This window comes from Geospiza fortis, unplaced genomic scaffold, assembly GCF_000277835.1.
Source record: "Geospiza fortis unplaced genomic scaffold, GeoFor_1.0 scaffold102, whole genome shotgun sequence".
Lineage (NCBI taxonomy): Eukaryota > Metazoa > Chordata > Aves > Passeriformes > Thraupidae > Geospiza > Geospiza fortis.
The window spans coordinates 293,712-316,479 of record NW_005054373.1 but is presented as its reverse complement, the minus strand read 5'-3'; the positions used below and the strand labels follow the sequence as shown (position 1 = coordinate 316,479).

Below are 22,768 nucleotides of genomic sequence, written 5' to 3'. Positions count from 1 at the left end.
CCACCTTGAGGGAAAAAATCTCTTCTGCATGGGTAGAATGGAGTTTGTTGCTACCCAAAAATCCAAACACTTCACTTTTGGGTTGGGATTTCCCTGGGCTGCTCCTGGTTTTTAAAGCAAAGAACATCCTGTCCCATCCAAGTCTGTCCCGAGGTGTGTAATGGGCAAGGAAGAGGAATTTAATGAAAGCTTTTGGTTTCTTTTTGCACAGTTTCCATTGCTTAAATTGGGAGTCTTACCTGGTGGGGGGGTCAGGATGAGTGGAACAAGCCCCACCATCCACAGCTCTGTCTGGGAAACTCTCTAAAAATCTTTTTTGTTTTACACAGCCTCTCTTGTTCTTGCTATTTTGTCTGCATGGAAAAATAACAAGGAGAAAATAAGGGGAAGAAATAGGATTTACCGCTGCAGACTCACCAGAAAAAGTTGGGGGTTTTTTTGACTTTTTTTTTGTTTGGTTGGTTTTTGTTGGTGGTTTTGTTTGTTTGTTTTGGGTTTAGTGTTTTTGGTTGATTATTTTTGTTTTGTTTGTTTGTTTTGTTTTTGTTTGGTTTTGGTTTTGGTTTTTTGTTTTGGGTTTTTGGGTTTTTTTTTTTTTTTTTTTTTTTAATTTACCCTTAAAGGATGCTAAATGATGCAGTAAATCCTTTTGCCACAGAGAGACAATCAATGCTCATCCAACCCCACCTCCAGAGGGAAATCCAGCCTGTGCAGCCAGGGTGAGGTGGGAGAAGAAAACAACCCCCTGTATGAGCCAACCCCCGCTGTGCCACGGGCAAAGAGAAACCTCCAGCGTCCAAAAACTCCTTTGTGGGTTGTCCAAACCTCAGAGGCTTCTTCACTGCTCAGCAAACTGTGGAAAACTTCCTGAAGGTGACCAAGACGCTCCAATGCCACAGAGTGGTACAACAGAATTTATTTTATATTATTCTGGTGGTAGGAGTAGACTACTTGAAGTTCTATTTTATTATTCCTTTTGTTGATCCCATTGTCGGTTCCTGGGATGCCGTGGCAGCACTTCAGTGTCACTCCAGACACTGCCTCAGGTCATGCTGTGCTTTTCCCTCAAAGATCACTGCCAAACTACAGCAGCAGAAACCATTTTCACTTGCATTGGCGTGGAAATGAGCTGAAATTAAACCATGATTTTGTGGTGTTCACCAAACAAATCATTCTCCTGAAAGCTGAGGTTCTTGGTTGCTGCCACAATTCCCAGCAGGAGACAGGAGTTAGGTGAACACCCTTTGTGACCTCCTCATCCAAATGGGAGGTCCAAGTGATCCCAAGGATCCCAAGGACCATGAGAGGTCCAAATGATCCCAAAGACCATGAGAGGTCCAATGATCCCAAGGACCACGAGAGGTCCAAGTGTTCCCAAGAGATCCTAAGGACCACGAGAGGTCCAAGTGATCCCAAGGATCTCTAGGACCAAGAGAGGTTCAAGTGATCCCAAGGACCATGAGAGGTCCAATGATCCCAAGGACCACGAGAGGTCCAAGTGTTCCCAAGAGATCCTAAGGACCACGAGAGGTCCAAATGATCCCAAGGATCCCAAAGACCATGAGAGCTCCAAGAGATCCCAAGGATCCCAAGGACCACGAGAGGTCCAGGTGGTCCCAAGGACACCTTCCCTGCCACAGTGAGGAGCTCCCCTGACACCTGGAGCTGCCTGGGCTCACCTGAACCCTCCCAGCCATTCCCAAAGTGCCAGCCCGGCTGCTGTCCCCCCGTGTCTCAGCTGCAGGCAGCTCCTGTCCCTGCTGTGCTGTCAGGGCAGAGCAGGAGCACTCCTGTCCCTCCTGAGGAGCAGGTAGAGCAGGATCCTGGGTGGGGCAGGTGGGTGGTGGAGGCTGGGAACAGCCCAGCCTCTCTCCTGTGCCAGCTCTGGCCTGCAGTGGGCACAGCCCAGCTCTGACCTTCACCTTGCTCGGTTTCTCCACCCTCTGAGGCTCCTGCAAAGCTGCCTGGGCAGTGCTGGTGCAGCCCAAAGCACCTGAGCTGGCAGCACCAGCACTGCCCCAGTGCAAAGGGTCACCTCTCCTGTGGTATCACTGTCCACCTGCTCCTCTGTGAGCAGTGCAAATGCCAAAAACTGAGGGTCTCACCCAAAACAAGGGCCCCTCTGAAAGGGGACAGAGGTGGTGGATGTGTTTTGGGGTCTATCACCTCCCTCCCAGTGGACAAAATGACTTTTGTCTCCCTACGCTTGTGTTATGTTGTCCCAACAACTAAAAAATCTCCATTTTTTTCCACTAATCCAAAGCTGAAAGTTCATCAAGAAGACACAACAGAAACTCAGCAGGGATGAAAAATAGACTGGTCACTTTTTATTGAGCACCAAAGCAGAACCTGAACAGCACAAACCAGGGAGGGGCCTCCTGGGGCTGCCCAGATCCTCGGGGATGTGGGGGGCTGTGGGCAGTGCAGCACTCAGTGACACACAGGAAGGTTATCATAGCACCAAACACGCTGCAGAGTGGTCATGAAAATGTTAAAAACATCCTGCACCAGGCATTTCCTACTGTGCTGCACCAGGCTGCTGATGGAGCATCTGTTTCTGGAGAGCAGAGCAGCTGAGGACAGCTCACCTGCTCTGTGTTTTCATTTCAGTGTCTGAGTTTCACATTTCAGCACTTTGTCAAGTCCCTTCTGTGGCTTTTGTTTCTGAGTTTGACAATTAATAACTTGAATTAAATTGGAAAAATCCCCCTGAGCATTATAGCACCACTATAGAAGGGTGATGGCTGTGAAACACCCAGTAAACAGAAATTCATCATCAAATTATTTATTTGTCAATTTTCTTTTTTTTTTCTTTCTTTTAATTTTAATTCCTTTTGCAAGCAGAAAATACCTGTACTGTCCCACCCAGGTGGTCAGGTATGTGCTTCTGCAGCTACAAAGAAAACAGACACTGAAGTGAATGTGTCCACTCAAATTAAGCATATTTTGGGCTGCTTTGAGAGATTAGGTTGAGATTTGAAGTTTTGATCTTTCAAATTTGTGAATGCACGCCACCAGTTTTTCAACTAACTTCTCACAAGGTTTTAGGAATTTTTTAGTTTAAAATAGAACATTTTGGCATTTACCCTTTGGGGCCAGCAGTGATCACTGGAGGGCTTTGCTCATTTAATCAGAATTTGATTTTTTTTTCCTGCAGGAAGTAATGCTGAACAAAATCAATCCATTTCACTGAGCAGCACAGAGGAGCGAGGCTGCAGTAGGATAAGTGATAAGTTTCTTGTCTGAACAAAGATTGGAACTATAAAATATGGATTGGAGCCTGGACAACCTGGTCTAGTGGAAGGTGATGAGCTTCAAACTCCCTTCCAAAACCATTCCAGAATTCTCTGGTTCTGTGGCTTCTGTGTCCAAGCTGGAATTAAGATCTCACTGCAGGAATCTGTATAGGATAAAATTCTAGAAACAGCTCTGCCCAAATATGGTGCTGCATTTAATATCTTGCACTTTGGAAAAGAATGAGTTCAACAAATGGAGATATTGAGGAAAATGTGGAGCCCTTCAGCTGTTCCTTTGCTCTGTAAAGCACCCAGGAGTGTGTTTAGAATAAGAAACAGAAGAGCAGTTTGGCACCTTCCATCTCTCCAGCTGCAAATGTCATGTGCAAAGTATCACGAGTTTTATAGGTGTCTTGGATTTGGCTTAAACCATTTAGTGAGTGGGAAAAAAAAAATCCTGTATTTTGTGAGTGGAAGCAGGGGCTTGCATTTGTGAATTGGGTATTTATATGCAGTGCTACTACTGTGCAAATGAAAATGTTAATGTCATGCAGGCAGATGGGGACATGGACTACACCATGGAGCAAATGTGGCTTTTCTGCCAGACAATTCTGGCTGGTTTGTCACAATAAATGCAACTGTCCCTTCAGGACTGCCACAGGAAAGGAAAACCTTAATAGAAATTGTGTTTTCCATTGCATAATGGTAAACAGCTAAATAGAAGCTGTGAGGCCCAAATACCAATATCCAGACTTTAAGGATTTAGGGAAATCAACACAAAGGTTCAGGACTCCTGAGGAGCAGTGGCCCATCTGCCAGACAATCCTTTTCAGCACACAAAAATATCCTGGGTTTGATTTTCTAACACATTTAACAAATTATCCAGACTTCAGGCCTCTTGCTGAGATTTTGCAGGTACAAGCCCCCAGATTTTGTGAGTATTAGCTGTGCTGGCTAAAAGCAGCACATTACAAAACCTGGCATGCATTTGTGTGTCAGCCTGGATATTGTAGGAAGGAATCTGTTCCATTATTAACTCTCAGTCTGCAGCTCACCAGACTGAGAAGAGGAAAGTAACCTAAAGCATTTATAAAGCTGTTTTTGCTCCTAGCTTAAACTTCCTCAAATTTTTAAAACTTCAGGTTTAGCCATTTAGAGTGGGTGTCAAGCCTGGTTTTTATCTGGATGTAAATAGGAAAAGAAGAAGGTTTCTTTGCAGGTTTCTTTGAATTTTAAGCTGATGAAAGGGCTTCTTTAAAGGGGTTGTTCCAGACAGGCAGGCACTGGATTTGATCCAGAGAACCTCTTTAGTCTCACCTATTTTAAAGCAACTTAGAGATGATATTTAGTTAGAATTCTGACGTCACTGGGTTGTGTTCACAGGCCTGAAATCTGAATTGGTCACACAACAAGCACATGAAGGGCTGGCTCTGTGTCAGCAGCCTGATCATGGCACTGTGGCTTTCAGGGATCCCTTGGAGGTGTTTGCATTTCATTTGTAGAAGGGCAGCTGATAAGCAATGCGGTTTCCTTCAGGAGATCACATTTCTCCCCTTCCTGGTGGGGCTAAAATCTGAATTCATCCCGTTCCTTGGATAATGAATTTTTTTGTCAGTGATGGGCAGGGATCGGGGGTGCTGGAGATGTGGAGATCTGGGACCAGAAAGCTGCTGGGTAAAGCATTCCTTGACAGAGTGGTCCAGCTGCGTGAAAACCAAACAACAAAAGAAAAAAAAAGGAGGAAGAGGAATTAAAATATTTATCCTTCCTAGGATGTTTGCGCAGAACTTGTCCTTAAGTAGCTGAGCAATCTTACCAGCCAGCCTGACGTAGGTACTGAACTCTTTGTTTTCACAACTCCCAGCTAAACCCAAGTTAACTTTAAAGTGAAGCTGAAAGTGTTGAGAAAACCATCTTGGGACAGAACTTTTGGTGTAATAAATATTTTCATTCTTGCCTGATGCAAGGCTGATAAAACAGACTGAGCTTTTGCTGTTGGCTTGGCTCTGGCCACATCAATGTGCCTTCGCTCCCATGAGTGGTGCCACTGCTCAGCACAAGTGTTCACACACAGAAAATTATCCCACAAAACCCCCCATGTGCTGAAGGATTTGCAAGACTGACCCTTTTTGCAGTCAGGCCAGAATAAACAACTTTTTAATTTGTCTGGCAGGCCCAGTTACATCTGTGCTAGAAGAAGCCTCTAAACACAAAGTTTAAAGTATTAAGGAACACCAATTGTTTTTCATCCTCTAAATGCCCACAAGGCAAAGGTTCTGCCAAGAAATCAGGCGTGTCTGGTGGAATGAGAGTGTTTCATGCACCTGCACAGGGTTTAAGGTGCTGTCCTTACTCCAGCATTTTGCTCAGAGGAAACACCACCCTCAGACAATGTTTCTGTGAATAATTGCATTCTAAGCACCAGCTATTTCCACCCAGCTTTCCCTTTATTCGCAGGGCACTTACCCAGGCACACCTTCAATTAGCCTAAATGCTTCTGCTGGTTTTTCACATAGCCAACCAAATTGTTGGAATTGCTCCCTGTAAAACAAACATCAGCAAAGTCAGGTTTTGGGTTGGGCTGTGGTCAATGGTTTCTCGAGGTTCCCTCAGCAGTGCAGGTTTATTTTATCATTATTTAACAGATAGCTGGGCTAGCCCACACTGGAAGAGAGGAAAGGAAATCCTCTCATGGTTTTAACAGCCAAAGTGGCCAAATTTGGCTGTTTGGAAATCTTATGTCAAAGATGCTGTCTAGTTATACCTGAATGTCACTTCCAATCTGATCCAGATCCAAGAGGGAGGAACCAGGAGCTTTGGAATTATGAGGAAAGATGTGGGAGATGCTCCTGCTTTCTCTGAGCCCCAGATTTGCAAGAGGGACCTGACACCTCTGAGGGAATTCACTGGGCTCCACCATCCCTTATCTCTTAACCACAGTCCAAGACCCTGCTTTTGACAGAGCTCTGTGTTCAGCTGCAACACAGAAGAGTCCTGGGCCAAGAGCAAAGCTCCAAAAATACGCTTAAAAATAATAATAATAAAAAAAGATTATTGGTCTGGGTGGTTCCCCTGGCAGAAGGCTGCATCACTTAACTCATTCTGTCACAGCTGAAAATTCTGGTTCTCAAGAGTCCACAGTTAGGACATTGTGGATCTTAAAATAAGATCTGACCAAAGCATAGAGAGTTGAAGATAAAGAATTTTTTTTTTTTTCTATGTACAAACCTTCATTTCATAAGCACAAAATTCCTTGTAAGCACTGCAAGAATGATAAAGCTTAATAATAATAATAATAATAATAATAATAATAGCAACAACAAACACTTCATGCCAGAAGCTTACCAAAATATTCCTTGTAATACTTATGCCTCAGGTTGTGTCCATCTGGAAAAGAGGGTTCATGGTGAGAACATACCCAGTCAACCTTCATTTTTTGTGTTAAACTCTGACCTGCTGTGTGTGGCACAGAGAAATTAGAGATAGGGAAATAATGACCTCACAATGAGGGAAATAAAAGTCCTCTGTGGCTGAAGTAATTTGGGTTGCTATAAACCTCTTATAAACTGCTGAGATTACAGGGCTCTGTGGACACAACTCATTTGCCATAAGAGTGAGAATTGCCACTAGCATTTTATAACCTTTTCAATAGCTGCAAGTCAAGGAATCACAGGCTTTCCCAAATGAAATAAAATTTGGGTAACCTTTCAGACCATCTTTTAGCATTTTACATAATTCAAGTTCCAGCTAGGTTGTTCTGTTTACCATTTATAAAATTATTTAAGCCCTTAGAAATACTTCATGTCTAAGATCCCCATGGTTCTGCATTACATTGGTTACTATGGATTGGTTATTAAATAAAAGGTTATAAAAGAGATGATGGAAAAACTCTTAATCTGTTTTGGAAGCAGCTCAGAGACCTGGTTTGATGCTTCTCCTGTTTTTTACAGTGACCAAATGGCAAAACTGATGCCTCATGTCTCAGCTCTGAGGTGATTTGTAGCTCAGTGCCAATGTACATATCCTACCATTCAATGGATATCTAAACATGCTATGAGCTTTCCTGGAAAATATTTTGGCATGTATGAAATTCTTTTTTGGGCAAATGCATCAGCAGAATGAAGGCAACAAAGTTTTGGATGCAGAGAGCAAAGTCAGAAGACAAAACTGGAATTTAACACTCAGATTTCTCATTGAAGAGTGTAGTAACTTATAAATATTTCTAATTTTTGTGCTGTGTAGTAACAGCACACACAGACACAGCCCCAGAGGATACTGGCATGAGTGTCCTGGTGTCCTGGTCCCTTCCCTTCTGCTTCTGCCCTGCAAACATCAGCATGCACAAGAGGTTTTTTCCATTCAAGAGAGGGGGGAAAATGTGGCAAATAGATTTATAGGGAATTCTCAAAGCCTGACAGAAAGCTCACACAGTGTGTGCATCTGTATGCAAACCTAGAGACAAGAAATGCTGACTTAGAAACGCCATGGAATAGGACAAACATTGCTGAGAGAGAAATGGAGCTAGAAACAAGTTTCAAAGGGTGGCCTTGCAAATAAGAGTAGATACTTTGGAGAAACAGAACCATGAAAGATGCAATGTTGTGGGACTCACAAGGGGTAATTTTAGATTATTGGCTTTAAGGCATTTACAGCATGGTGTGTCTAAAGCTGATAGGCCAATAAATGCTTATAATGCATTATAATTAAGAAATTAGCACAATCAGAAGTTAGCTTCTGATTGTGATGGCGTGCATTATACCATCTGTATTGTCTCACCCTTCGCCTGAGACTGAAAATGGAATACAAGTTTTTAAAACGCCTCCCAGCTGCCCCATCTGGGAGTCAGAAAAGGGCCTCATCCCACCGAGGGAGGTTTCCTGCCCTGACCCACCTGGGTTTCCCCGGAGCTTGATGCACTGGCCCCTGTTGGGGATGCCCTCGGCCGTGTTGCCTGGGTTGATGATGTGGCACTCGTAGCCCGTGGGGCAGTGCAGGGGCTCGTCCCCGTCCTCCGTGGTGCTGCAGGCCTCAGCTGCAAGAGAAACCCTTCATGCTGTGACACCCACAGGGACCCCAACACGGCCACCACCCCACCTCAGGCTCCTTGCCACGGGGGCTGGCCCCTCCTGGCACGGCTCAGCCCCGTTCCCTGCACAAACCCTCCCCACAGCCTGTGTGCCAGCTCTGGGGTGGACACCACCCGCCACTGGTGCTGCAGGGTTTTAGTTTAATATGTTTTTCATGTATTTGTAATCCTGCAATTCTTTGGTGTGATGCCTTAAGTTTAACTTCTGTATCTTTCAGATTATGTACTTCATTGGTGTGTGACTCTGAGCTTCATATAAAGTGTTAGCAAGTTCTCCTCACAGCTCAGTCAGACAAAACAATCCTTTTCCAGCCCAAGGACACCATTGCAGCTTCAGGCCCAAAAAGCATAAAAAACTGTCAACTGAGAAGAGCAAACTGGGTGGATGGCACTTCATAACCTGAAGCTGTAATTGGACAATTGACCCCAATATGTAAATGGACCAAACTTATAAAAGTATGAAAACTTGTGGTCCATCTTGGGTGTAGCCATGGCCTAGCTCCTATACTGCCCAAGAAGTATCCTTTTAATAAATCCCTACTTTATTCCTTTAACTCTGTCCAGCCTCTGTTCCAGCTCAGCCCCATTCCCTGCACAAACCCTCCCCACAGCCTGTGTGCCAGCTGTGGGGTGGGCACTGCCCACCAGTGATGCTGCAGGGTTTTAGCTTGTGTGTTTTTCATGTATTTGTAATCCTGCAATTCTTTCAGCTTTTGTATTTTTCAGATTTTGTACAGCATTGGTGTGTGACTACGAACTTCACATAAACTCTTCACAGTTTAGTCACACAAAACAATCCTTTTCCAGTCCCAGGACCAAGGGCACTGTTGCAGCTTCAGGCCCAAAAAGTGCAAACAACAGCGAATTGAAGAGAGCAAAATAGGAGGATGGGACTTCATAACCTGAAGCTGTAATTGGACAATTGACCCCAATATGTAAATGGATCAAACTTATAAAAGTGTGAAAACCTGTGATCCATTGTCCATTTTGGGTGTAGCCCCTGGGGGGCTTTGTCTGCCCTAAATGCACCTGGAGATCCTTCAACAAATATAAATAAACTGCTTTTTATCCTCTTAATTTTGTCTGACCTCTGTTTTTAGGTAGCCCAAAGAGGCATGATCAGTGCCCACCGTGCAGGATGATCCCCCCATGGGGCTGTTCTCCCCAGGCAGGGACAAGTGTGTCCCACCAGGCTCTGGGCTGGGAGAGGAGTTGGACATGAGCAGGAAGCTGGCATTGTGCTGCTCTGCTCTCTGCTCCACACCCACAGACCTGCTGCTGAATCCAAACCTCAGGTGTGACTCACTGAGGGGTCAGGCAGTGCCACCCCTGTCCCAAACAGAGGTTTCACCACTCTGACCTGGGACAGGCAGCAAGTGCAGCTCAGAATGGGAAGGCAAAGCAGGACCTGGGCAGTATTTGTGGCCACTGCATGTACAGACTCTGCAGGGCCACTCCTCCCTCCCATTTTTAATTCCAAGCACCTCTGCTGTAATTCTCATGCCATGACTGATGGCTCTTGCTTCCCTAATTACTCCCTCAAGCTGAGATGAAGGTGTTCAGATAAGAACAAATAATATAAGCATGACAAGGATGGATGAGGAGGAACCTATTTTATCTTGTTTCTAGCTGTGCAGCTCCAATGAGCTGGAGGCAGAATTTTCTCTTCAAGTACTTGGAGTTTCCATAATAGATGAGAGTTGAGGCTCAGTGAGTCTAAAACCATCTGTGTAAGACCAAAGAGGGGAATTTATTGGCACTACCTGGATCTGACTAAAGCTGATCAAAAGCTGGGTTAACTTTTCCATGAAAAACCCCAAAACTTCAGGTGTCCATACACCTGCGAATGCCTCACAGAAGAAATCTTCTCTTCCCACCTCCCGACTCCCTCCTTATTTCAGTTTTAGGTATTGTAAAAAATGAATTAAAACCCTTTTCCTATGTAATGAACCTGAGAAGCTCAATCTCATTGTCAGCCTCCAAATTTAGATGGCCCAGTTGGCACAGCTCTGCAGCAGTTTGCCAGGGCTCCTGTCCAAGTCACCTTCAGATCCAAGAGCCACAGCCCCAGCCCAAGGCATCTGGGTGATGAGGCCACTCTGGATTAAAGGATCTCCCATTCCAAGTCCACCCACACTCTCTCAGGAAGCTGGCAGAAAATTATATGTATGATGACAAAGCCTTTTTCTAAAAGGAAGATATATCTCTAATTATTTGAAGAATGGGTACAAGCCCAGGCCCCTGCAGCATTCCTAGTGCTCTGCTGGATAATCCATATCCATAAAAAGTATTTACTGCAGCAGAAAGCAGCTCCCAGCACCACACAGAGTTATTCCTGTGGAAACTCCAGACAAATACCAGCAGCCCCAGCAGCCCAACATCCCAGGCAAGCTCTGTGTACGAGGGATTCATTCTGCAGGGCCTTTGTGGGATCATGGATATTGCAGAGAAGACAGAGAAATGTCCTGTACCTTGTAAGACTTCCTCTGGGCCATCCAAAAGCCACCCATTGCCTCCCAGCCAGCGGGGCTTGGGCTGAACCAGCCAGTCCAGGACTGCAGAGACAGAAATAAGAGACCACGGTGTCAAGATGTAGCAACCACAGGGCACAGAGTTACGGAAAAGTCATGGATTTCCTCTGTGGGCCTGTGAGGAGGCTGCCTGATGGATTGATCTGATTTGGACTTACATTCATGTTTTTGTTGTCCCAGTGGAAAGGGAGACATGGATGTTGTCCAGGGCCACAAGAACCCGCTGTCCTAGAGGCTCAAGCAACTGCTGCTTCCCATTCCCATTCCCATTCCCATTCCCATTCCCATTCCCATTCCCATTCCCATGGCAGGGGATGGTGAGCTGGCTGCCTCACTTCCATCAGCACTAATTCAGGCCAGGATTGCCTCTTTTCCTGAGTATAGAAACACAGGAACACAGAATGTGGGGTTTGGATTGGAAAGAACCTTAAGGATCACCTCATTCCAATCCCTTGCTGTGGGCAGGGACACCTTTCACTATCCCTGGCTGCTCCAAGACTCATCCAACCTGTCCTTGGACACTTCTAGGGATGGGGCATGGAAAATGCCGTGCCAGGGAAAGAACTGGCCTTGAGTGACTTCTACAATTCATCCAAGAGGAAATTTTGCCACACCAGCTTTTGTTGGTCACTTCTAGAGCTGGAGAATGGAAAATGCCATTCCAGGAAAATAACTGGCCTTAAGTGACTTCTACAACTCACCCAAGTAGAAATTTTGCCACACCAGCTTGCCTGTCCTTGGACACTTCCAGGGATGGGGCATGAAAAATACCATCCCAGGAAAATAACTGGCCTTGAGTGACTTCTACAACTCACCCAAGTGGAAATTTTGCCACACCAGCTTTCCTTGGACACCCTTTTCACTCCTCAACCCTGTGGAAACCCCAAGTGCAGAACAGAACCCGCACTCCAACTCCCACCCCGCGCCAACACACCTGAAGCCCACCCCCACCACTGCCCCCATCCCCACAAGCTCCCCTCACTCCCAGCTCCCCCGGGGCTCCCTGTACCTGGTGGGGCGGCGGCGGGGACCGGTCGCTCTTCTGCTGCTGCTGGGAGCTGTGAGAATGAAGAGGGTACTCATAATCCTTTGCAAAGAGAAGAAAAGGAAGTCAGGTTCGCTGTAAGGTGAGTTACGGAACATCCCGCCGGAGGAAGCGGGACGAGGTGTTGTTAAAGCAGGCTACCCCAACAAGGGGAGAGAATGATTGTTCCAGATTGCAATGCAAGATGTTTTCAATTGCCATCTGTATGGCAGATTGTCTTTGTCAAGTGAGCAGTTTGCCTTATCTCTCTCTTTGAGTGACCACAATCACTTCTCCCTCGGGAGGGGACATTGCTGATAACAGCTATTGAATGTCACTGCATGGCTGATAAGAACTATAACATCCCATTGGGAGATGTGAGCCCAGAGGGAGGAGCCAAGCATTGCTACCCGGATATAATCCAGAGGTTTTGAGACACCAGCACGGTTTCTCCACTGGATTCCCCAGAGGAACAGCAGCTGCCTCTCCTTCCACTGGATCTTTGGAGGAAGAATAGATCCTTCTCTACACGACCCCCTTGCTCCCACAGAACCACACTTGACACTTCGGGAGGGCTGCGGCCACAATTCCAATGGGACTGCCACCAATACCCTGACCCACAGGGTATCAGGTTGGGTTCTGACTCTGTCAGTGCTGTTCTAGTGGACTGCATTTTTTATTTTATACTTTTATTTGTCTTCCCCATTAAAGAACTGTTATTTCCTGCTCCCATATTTTTGCCTGAGAACCCCTTAATTTAAAATTTATAGCAATTCGGAGGGGTGGGGAGAGTTTACATTCTCCATTTCAGGGGCGGCTCCTGCCTTCCTTAGCAGACTCCTGTCTTTCCAACCCAAGACAATGATGCATTTCAGCATTTGATTCAGTGCTCTCGGAAGGCTAATTTATTACTTTATTATACTATAAAGAATACTCTACTATACTGTCACCCTCATTTTTTGTTTTTCTAAGCCTTCTGATGTTTACATCCTTGTAACAAACCTTCTCACACACTTTACATAAATAACTTAATGTTTTGCATCCTTTCATGGAAGAGGAGAAATTTGATGGACTGTTGGTTCATCCAGTGTCATTGGAGAGGTGGCACTGTCACCCTCCAATCCACTGTCACTTTTGGAAATCTATAAATGTTGTAGTCAGAAATTAAAAATTCTTTTTTTACTCTTGAGAGAGCTGCCTGTACGGGTCATGTTATTTTGTGTCCCATAGTGACACTATACTATACTAAAGAATACAGAAAAGATACTTATTGAATGAAAAAGACAATAATGAAAACTCGTGGCTCTCTCCAGAGTCTGGACACAGCTTGGCTCTGATTGGCCAATGAGTCAGAACAATTCACATGAAATCAATGAAATAATCACCTGTGGGTAAAAAATCTCCAAACACATTCCACATAAGCAAAGCACATGAGAAGCAAATGAGATAAGAATTGTTTTCCTTTTCTCTGAGGCCTCTCTCTCACCATCTTTCAGCTTCCCAGGAGAAAATCCTGGGCGAAAGAATCATGTTCAATGAATGTTAATGCTACATCACATGGGGTTTCAAAGTGGGTTTTGAGCATTCAGCAGAGAGGAGAATTAACTGTGCAGCTCCCCCAGCACTGTGAGATCCCCTTAGTGGAGTGCTTTGGAGACACCAAACAAGCACTAAATTATTGTAATTGCAATATCTCAATTTATAATTGAGATTATTGCACTGAAAATTAGGTTAGAAAATCCTTTAAAGTCTTTTTTACTTGTCTGGGAAACTGAGAGAAGACTCCAGGCATCCTCATGATGAGGACTCCAAAACACTTTGATAGGGAAGCAGTGGAAATGGGGGCACTGTGTTGTTTTGGGATGTGGGACTAATGTCCCTGGTAGCACCTCTCTCCTCAGTGGGCTCCTTCCATCTCCATCACTGATGTTTTCACTAATGACAGTCTCCTGCCCCATTCCCAATACCAATAAACAAATTTCTTCTGCTTTTTCCTTTAAAACCCCTCTGTGACATTGTTTTCCCATGAACTGATAGGCTGTTTAAACCACTAAAAAGGTTTGGGAAAACCCAATTTTGATGATGTTTTCCACGCTGAAGGTGCAAGCTCTTGTATTTGTCCATTCCTCAAAAGCTGCAAACACTCCAAATTTGAAACATGTTTTAAAACCAAAGATATTGAAAATACACTTCTTATGGGTTTGGTTTTTTTTTTTTTTTTTTGGGTTGGTGGATTTTAAATAGATAAAATTTTCATATCAGCTATAATTTTGGGATATAAGGGAGCACTGAGCAATAAATCTGTGCAGTTCCAAACACAGAACAGGTCTCCTTGTTGGAGAGAGTGCTCATCCTGGAAGGTCACAGTTTACCATTCTATTTGAAAGGTCATCTGCAGACGGAAATGGGACCAAAATAATACTGGCAAATAATGGCTACATGAAAAAACCACCAAACAATTACTGCAGTTGCTTCACAGATGATTCAGAACCCAAGAAGCCAAAATTGCAATGAACAGCTGGCTCCATGAATGAAATTTCCGTTGGGGAACAATATAACAGTTGTAGCCAAATAACTTTGTACCTCATGACCTCCCTGCCCATTTTCTCTGGTCACCTATTGCTCACAACTCATTGCTTTCAAAATAAGAATATTTTGCTTGTTTGGTTTAATAAAACCCCTTGTTTATGGGTGCACAAAACAGGATTCCCTCATTCCCCAAAATAACATGGTTAAGGACATCTCCAAGTTTGGGTTTTAAGGTTTTTAACAAGCTCTCCCAGCATTCACAATTTGGCTCTGATTTATTATTTTTGCAGATTGTGATGACAGTCAAAATTTCTTTAAAAACGTTTTTCAGTGCAGGAGGTAAATTTCTGTTTCCCAGTGAGACTTATTAAATAATTTAATGGCAATATCTGCCTTAGATAACCAGAAACAAAGTAAGGGGAAAAGTTCAGAGTTCAGCTGAGGAACCCTGGAAGTCAACAAAGATGAGGAAGAACCTGGATGGAATCACTCAGTCTCAGCCATAATTTCAATAGCAACTGAGGGATGCAGTCTGCCTCCCAAAAATCCCAGCTCTGTCCTGTTATTTGTGTCTGGAACTGGTCCCCGAGTTTGTGTCAGAGCACAGCTCTCTGCTAATTCAGATTCTGCATGGAGCCCCTCGAGGTGACACACGAGGTTTATTTCAGCCTCCCACCACCAGCTCTGGCCCTGGCAGGTGTTCCCAAACACTGGCCATAAAACAAACAAACAAAAATAAAATACAGACTCAGAGGGAATTTTGAATCCTCCAAAATTTCCATTAAAGACCTGCAAAATCACCCATCAGTGATGATCAAAGTGGCAAACATCAGCCTGAAAGCAGCTTAATCTCCAGGACAAGACCAAAGCAATGGGAATCATTTTCTCCTGTTGTTAGCTCAGGATTTGTCATTTTGGATCTGCTGTTCACAGTTGGAAGAACCCTGCAGAACTGGGGGGGGCTCCAAAAGATGCACAATAATGAGTAAAAGGCTGGAAAGCAGGAAACACAGAAAAAGGTTTGTGTGTGTGTGCAGGTTCCAAAGGGGAGCTGAGGCTGCTCTGCTCACAGGTTACTCTGAGGATTTGGGGGCCAGAACACAAAGAAGGTACCCCAGGGCTGATTTATGACAGCTGGCTGCTGGAGGGTAAATAAATTGTTGGAAGAGCATTACAGCAGCTGTGAGGAATTCTTCATTTCTGGAAAACTTTAGAAGAAGGCTGGGATTTTTCTCCAACACTTGCTGTAGTTGTCAGTGGAATGAAATCCAGACTGGCCCAGTTTTTCCCAACAGACTTGATGGGTGTTTTATAATGAACTGAACCCACTCCCAGGTATCTCCCTCCCTCTGCCCCTTGGGAACAGTCCCTGGAGCATGGGGGCTGCAGAACACCAGCTGCAAATCACTAAATTTGACAAATATCCCTATGGAAAATACATGAATTTGTTTTAAAGCCCAGCTCCTGCATCCCACTGTGGCTGCCAGGTTTTTCTCCTCACTACAATCCCTCTTTCTCCCTTCTCCAGCCCCATTTCACCCCTCCTTGCCAGCCAACACCCTTCCTCTCTCAGGGTGAATGAAACCCCAGCCAGCTCCTCATCCTCACTCCTGCCCATCACTCTGCACCCAGCATTTTTCTGATGCACTCCTCCTGCTGCAGCCTCAGATTTTCTGGGCTCAGACCACACAGAGCTGTGTCCTTTGGGGTCCCACAGGGGTGGGACAGGTCCCACAGGTCCTGTGGCCCATGTCCCACATGGCTGCACATTGCTATGAGCACCTCCATCTGTCATCCCTCTATCCAAATGACTCACAAATCAGCTGCTCTGCCCCCAGACTCTGATTTTTCCAACCACAGGGAACACGCAGCATTTGGTAGGAAAGAAAACATCCCTCTGAGAAAGCAGAGGGGCTGCCAGAAGTGCCTCCTGCTGCAGGAGAGAGGATGCAGAGCAGACGCTTTCCCCCGACAAGGCTCGGAGGAGGAGAAAGAAAAGCATTTTCTGTTTTCCCTGGATCAATGTTTCTGTCAATATGAGCAATTCTAGCTGAGCCTGCCAGGTCAGTAGCACCTGGATTCAGGGCTGCCAGGAAAAACAGCCCTTTGAAGAAGTGCAGGTTGAAAGAAGAGGATGTATCCCCAGGGGAGCTGGCTCCTTATCTGAAAATCAACATGTAAATTCCTCTTCTGCTCCTGTCCTATCTCTCTGGGTCATTCACCTCATAGTTCCTATTAAATGTGAGGTTCACTTTGAAATAGGGCAGAAGAACATCCAGATAAATGCACTTTGCAGTGAGTGATTTTGCAGGAAATGCAGCTTTTTATGTCATCATTTTCCAATTAAAGTGCAAACCAGAGGATACCCTGGCCCAAGAGAAGCTATAATGAAGATTTTTTACAAAATCCTGAGGTGCCTTTCAAGTATCAGCCCAATGTTTTCTGCACAATTTCAAGGATTCAATACAGAATTTCAGTTTTCCCATTGGGGCCAAGGGATGTGTGTCACAATTCTGAGTCAGCCATTGCACAAACCAAATGTTGCCATGCACAAACATCAGCCTAAAAGTCACGGGCACAAAAACATCCTTTTGGAATTAAAACCTGCACAAAACAGATGGAGGGATCTGCCTGTGACACCGAGGTGCTGTTTATACACATGCAGTGGTTGGAAGATGCAGTCAGACCTGAGCATAAGAAAATAAAGTGTTGGGGGTTTGCACCCAAGCAATTCAAGGGGCAGAAACATTGGCTCAGTGCTGCTTTCTAAGGGAACTTGAATGGATCAAGCAAAAATTTCAAATTTATAATTTTTTTTTTCTTTTTTAAACAGCAAGTCCCAAAACTCAAACTAGCAAATTATTTTCTTCTTTTTTTTCAATTCCCATTTCCTCTGTGACCCTCTCTGACAGTCGTTTGGCCCAGACACACCAGGGCAAGACCCAGCAGCATCCCCTGCACTCATTGCTGTCCCAGTTCCAGCTCCAGCACTCCTGCTTAACCAGAGTGAAGGTTCCTAAAGGTTTTCCAGCAGTAACTGTGCTCTGGGCAGCTCTCTGCAGAGTGGGATTGGAGGTGCTGGCTGTGCCCAGTGCCCTGTGGAGCCTGCAGGCTGCCAGGGGCAGGCACAGATGGTGGCACCCAGGGTGTGCCAGGGCATGGGCAGCAGCTCTGTTTGCCACAGGGATGGATTTCTGGGATCACCACCCTTTGTAGGGTGATGGGCACGCTGCTCTGGCACTGTGGGGCTGAGCTCTCTGTGCTCCAGGGATTCACAGAACCGTGGGCAATGCCCCCATCCCTCCCTCCAGCACACATTTACCCACTGTTACCCCAAAAGGCAGCACAGGAGCTGCTCCAAGCAATAAATCCCATTATTTTCCCCCGCACTAAACCTCTCCCCGGAGCCGCAGGGTTTGCATCCCCCTTCTCCCCGGTCCCTTTTCCCGGTTACCCCGGTGGATTTCCAGGGAAAGCGGTGCCGGTGCCATCCCAAACCTCTCCCCCCGCTCCCCCAGCTTCCCCCTGCAGCAGCTAGGTGGCAAAAATCCCGCACAGCCTGGGAAAACTTCACGGGTCGCTGTGATACAGAGCCAGCCCGCCGATCCAACACTCCTTTATCCCAAACCACGCCAGGATAACTCCCCTTTTCTCGGCCAGCATCCCCCGATTCCCCCAGCCCCACTCACATCGTATTTCTCCGTCATTTTCAGCAGAGCGCGTTTCCAGAGGCTCCTGGCACAGCCCGGCTCCGGCAGCACCACCAGCACACACAGCGCTGCCGCCAGGAGCTTCTTACAGAAAAGGGTTTTTTGCATCTCTGGAAGCAGCCTGGAACAGAAAAAAGAGAAAAAAAAAAAAAAAAAAAAAAAAAAAAAAAAAAAAAAAAAAAAAAAAAAAAAAAAAAAAAGCAAAGGAAAAAAAAAGCAATAAGGAGCCCAGAGGCAGGAGCCGGGAGCTGCTGTTGAACTTGTTGAAGTTAGATCAGGTTCTGGGCTCACGTGTTCGCACAAAGCTCACGCTCTCCTTGAGTGATGGACGGGAAGATTACTTGGAAAGATTATTTTTAGACCTTTGTTCCCCACATCTGGCATCCTCCGAGAGCCCCATTCAGAGGCGAAGCGTGGGATCAGATGACAGCTGCCGCAGGGGGAAATGAAGGTCTCGGAGGGGTGGGCTCGGCAGATTTTTTTTTGCAAACACTTCACCCAAACTTCCCAAGAGCCTGGTGGGCTCTCCCTTTGTGTGCTTCCTGCTGTGGGTTTGCATCACGCCTTGACAAAGTGACAGCTTCATCTGGAAGGAAATGGTTTAATGACGTGATAAACATCCCGGGGCTTTCATTAAACCACGGTGACGTTGGTTTTCTGAAAGTTATTTAGAAGGAGGGGCAAGACCGCTAGGAAAAAATAAATCGGGGTGTGGAATAGGGAAGGAAGGAGGCTTGGAAATTACATGAGCACACAGAGAAAGCAAGGAAGGGGACATGAGTCAGGCTGGGCCTGACAATGGGAGGCACGGAAGGAGTGGACGTGGGGTTTTGGACATCTCCGTGGACATCCAGGGCCTGCAGGATGGGAATGGACTGGTGGAGTCAGCTGAAAGTGCCCAGCATCCTGCCTGGGATGGACACAGAGCAGGTGCAAAGGAGAGCTGTAGGAACAAGGCATTCATACACATTGGTGTGTATAAATGTGTTTATCTGCGTGTGTTTAACTGTAGAGACATCAGGAGGGCTCGCTGAGCCAAATGTGGGGCTGATTGTTCTATAATTCCCCCTGAATTTCTCCACCAGTGAAGGAGGGAACAGAACCACAAAAGTTGTCAAGATACAGGCACTAAGCCCTGTTTGCCTTCCCTTTACCCCAGCTGCAGCCCTGCTGAGCAGAGAGAAGCCTTGCTGGATTTATTTTATATCCACTCTAAAATGGGTCTGCAGAGGAGTGTTATACCCTGTGCATACACAAAAAAAAATTCTTCCAGTTATTCCTTATACCTGAAAGCTGTGGAAATTCACTTTGATCCATGCCCAAGTGTCAATAGCTGCACGCTGGTGGAAGCCAAAGATTTCATCTTGAAGCTTGCCAGAATATGATGATGGGAACCTGAAAAATGAGCAAGGTGTGCCTTAAAAAGCTCAGTAGTTAAGGGAATATATTTGATTTATTTGGAGTTGAGGTTCCTAAAGCTTTTCTATCAGTAACTGTGCTTTGGGCAGTTCTCTCTATATCTCTACTGCTATAAAAAAGTTCTTAGTAACAAAATCTGCTCAGTTGATGCCAGGGAATTTTGCTGGGAAGTAAAAGCAGGGATTATTTTATGGGGAGAAAGGGAATGAAGGGTTAAACTGGAAATAATCACCTCCCTCACAGCTGCAGAGTACAGGGTGGGGGATCCCAGTGGGACAGCACAAGTGCTGTGTCTCTGCATGGTCTGGGATTCCCAAAGGAGCTCTGGGATTCCCTGTGCAGATGCAATAAACCTGCACTGCTGTGCTTCTGTAAACCCTGCTTGGTCCACAGAGTCATCCCCAGAGGTGCAGCAGGGTTTTGGGGGCTGGCAGGGTTTGAGGTGGCCCCGTGGTACAGCTCTTTCAGGCACAGAAGGGGACAGGGAGGGAGTGTTTGGGCCGGAGAGCATTTTGTGCCACGGAGGCTTCACCCTGCACCTGGCTGCTGAGAGGGCTGTCCCTGCAGGGAGCACAGCTCCAGATCCCTGTCACCTGCTCCAGGTCCCTGTCACCTGCTCCACGTCCCTGTTACCTGCTCCAGGTCCCTGTTACCTGCTCCAGGCCCCTGTCTCCTGCTCCAGGCCCCTGTCACCTGCTCCACGTCCCTGTCACCTGCTCCAGGCCCCTGTCTCCTGCTCCAGGCCCCTGTCTCCTGCTCCACGTCCCTGTTACCTGCTCCAGGCCCCTGTCTCCTGCTCCAGGCCCCTGTCACCTGCTCCAGGTCCCTGTCACCTGCTCCACGTCCCTGTCCCCTGCCCCAAGCCCCTGTCTCCTGCCCAGGTCCCTGTCACCTGCTCCAAGCCCCTGTCTCCTGCTCCAGGCCCCTGTCTCCTGCTCCAAGCCCCTGTCACCTGCTCCAGGTCTCTGTCGCCTGCTCTGCCCCATTTCACCAGCTCTTCTCTGCCCCAGAGCTGCACTCAGGCATTGAAAACAGAATTTATTGCAGTTTTCCTTCAAACAGGTCCTTTTCCCCAAGCTTCTCTCTTCACCCCGTGGCAGCTGTGGGCAGCTCACAGGCCAGCCCATGGAAAGGTGACTCCCTAAGGACAGAAATGTCCCCTGGGGATGCTGGCAGAGCTCAGCACCTGCAGGTCGCTGTCACCCCCACCCAGATCCCATCCAACACCAGGTGAAAGCTGTGCTGCAGTTGCTGAAAGGCTCACTCAGGCAGCTTCAGCACATCCAGAGAGGAATGAATCACAACCCTGCCACCTCTCCCACCTCTGATTTGATTTTTCACTGCTCAGAGGGCTTTGTCTGACCCCACAGGAGTCTCCAATTCCTTTCACAAACTCTGTTTCAATATTAATACCTGCGCCTTGATCCAGCCCATCCAGGAGCTCCCACCCATGTCCCGGCTCCTCTGCTCAGAGGTGACAAATGACATGGCTGCTTGCACAGAGTAAACAAGATTTTTCCTTGGAGTATTCCTACTTTATTTATGTCTTTGTGCTGATCTTTCTCTGCTCTGTGCTCTCGCTGAAACCCAAACCACTGTGCAACAACTGCTCACGATAAATCTCCCTAATTTAATTCCATTTCTTGTTGTTTCATATACTTGCAATCTGCTCTTGGAGCAACTAATTCCAAAGATGAATAGCTACTTCAGACACCATTTACTGGCCTTTATTTTTGCAGATACACAGCTTTGACATTTATCTGGGAAAAAACAGGGTCTGTGCCTTGCAGTCCGTGGATTGTGCACTGAAGAAGTGAGAATTCTGCAGGACCAAAATTCAACAGCTGGTCATGGTCTTCACATCAAAATGAAAGTTGATGTTATAACACTTTCAGAACTGTAACTCAGCCTGCACACAATTCTTTGATTAATTCTTCCTGCCACCCATCTCCATTCCTCCAATGCTTCTATCTCCAGTCTCTGATGGTAGCTAGGCAAGGGATTGCATTTTTTTTTTACAAGATTAAGAAAAACTTCCTAGGCAATACTGAAAAAAGAAATTAGAATAATAAAGAAAAAAATATTTTTCTCCCCTTTTCTAGATATTCGTCTTCTTGGCCAGGGCAGTGTTGTCACAGGACAACTCCAGGACATCATTTATCCCATCCCATTCATATCCACATTATCCTCCCAATTGGAGCTCAGTGAAACCTAAAACATGAGAGACCTCAGTCCACTCACTTCTGGAGGCATTTTTCATCCACTACAGAGCAGTTCCTGCCCTACCAAGTTCAGTTTTGAATGGCCCATTTGGACAAAAAAGAACAGCCTTGACTTTCTGAAGACTTTCTTGTTTAACCCTGTCAGGTTTATGTCTCCACTTTTAGTGTAAAGCATTCTGAGCAGCTTGTGAAGAAACTCTAGGCATCAGGCACAAATCCTTACAAACACAACCACTGGCAATAATTAGAAATTTAAAATTTACTGGTAAGCAGGTGTCTGAGTTGGGTAATTCAAATGCCAGATATTTGATGATGGATGGTGATTTAAAAGGAATTATCACAAAAAAAGTAAAAATAATTGCAGGAAGATGTACCTGTATGAAAGGATGGGCATTTTACCAGCTTAGGGCAATAAAACCATGTTTTGGAACCAGCATTCATGCTGCCTGATTGGGATGACTTAAATAATTGTTTTTAAAAATGTTCTCAGGAAGGTTGTGAGTGAAAGTCATGGGGCAGCCAAGGGAAAAGATCTTTTTCTAGCCAAAAACAAGGTAGGTCAGCCTAAGTCAAGACTTGCCTTTTCCCAGAGGAAAGATCTGACTTTTAAAGAGAGATCATATCAAAGAGAGAGTTTCCTGAGAGCACAGCACTGCAGCAGCACCAGGTGACTCATTTCAGCTGGATATTATCCCAGCACCTTCACGCCAGGGGCTGCTGCAATTCCTTTTCCAGGGGCTGTTTCCTTGCCAGCTCGGCACAGGTTCTGCTGCCAGCAGCGAAGGGCAGTGCTTTTCTGGGGGTTATCAGAGATATTTTTATGTTACCTAACCCAGTTACAGCTGCTTTGTGTCCCCCTTAAAAAATATGGGGGGGGGACACTATATATGAGCTAATAATAATTATGATTATATATATTATTATATATAATACATAATATATAATATATAATACATTGTATATATTATATTTATAATATACAGTATATTAGATAATATATTATTATAATAT

The 22,768-nt window shown here is 45.7% G+C and overlaps 1 protein-coding gene across 1 annotated transcript; it reads right to left on the bottom strand.

Annotated features, from left to right (window-relative positions):
- Nucleotides 1–2,303: 2,303 nt before the first annotated feature.
- On the bottom strand, nucleotides 2,304–18,239 carry WFDC1 (WAP four-disulfide core domain 1; the record flags this gene model as incomplete). The annotated part of the gene is given in 7 exon segments (XM_014308539.2): nucleotides 2,304–4,939; nucleotides 5,703–5,777; nucleotides 6,582–6,623; nucleotides 8,128–8,268; nucleotides 10,794–10,968; nucleotides 11,836–11,940; nucleotides 18,096–18,239. Coding segments are annotated over 6 exon segments (666 nt in total), but the record flags the coding sequence as incomplete, so codon positions are not given.
- Nucleotides 18,240–22,768: the final 4,529 nt, after the last annotated feature.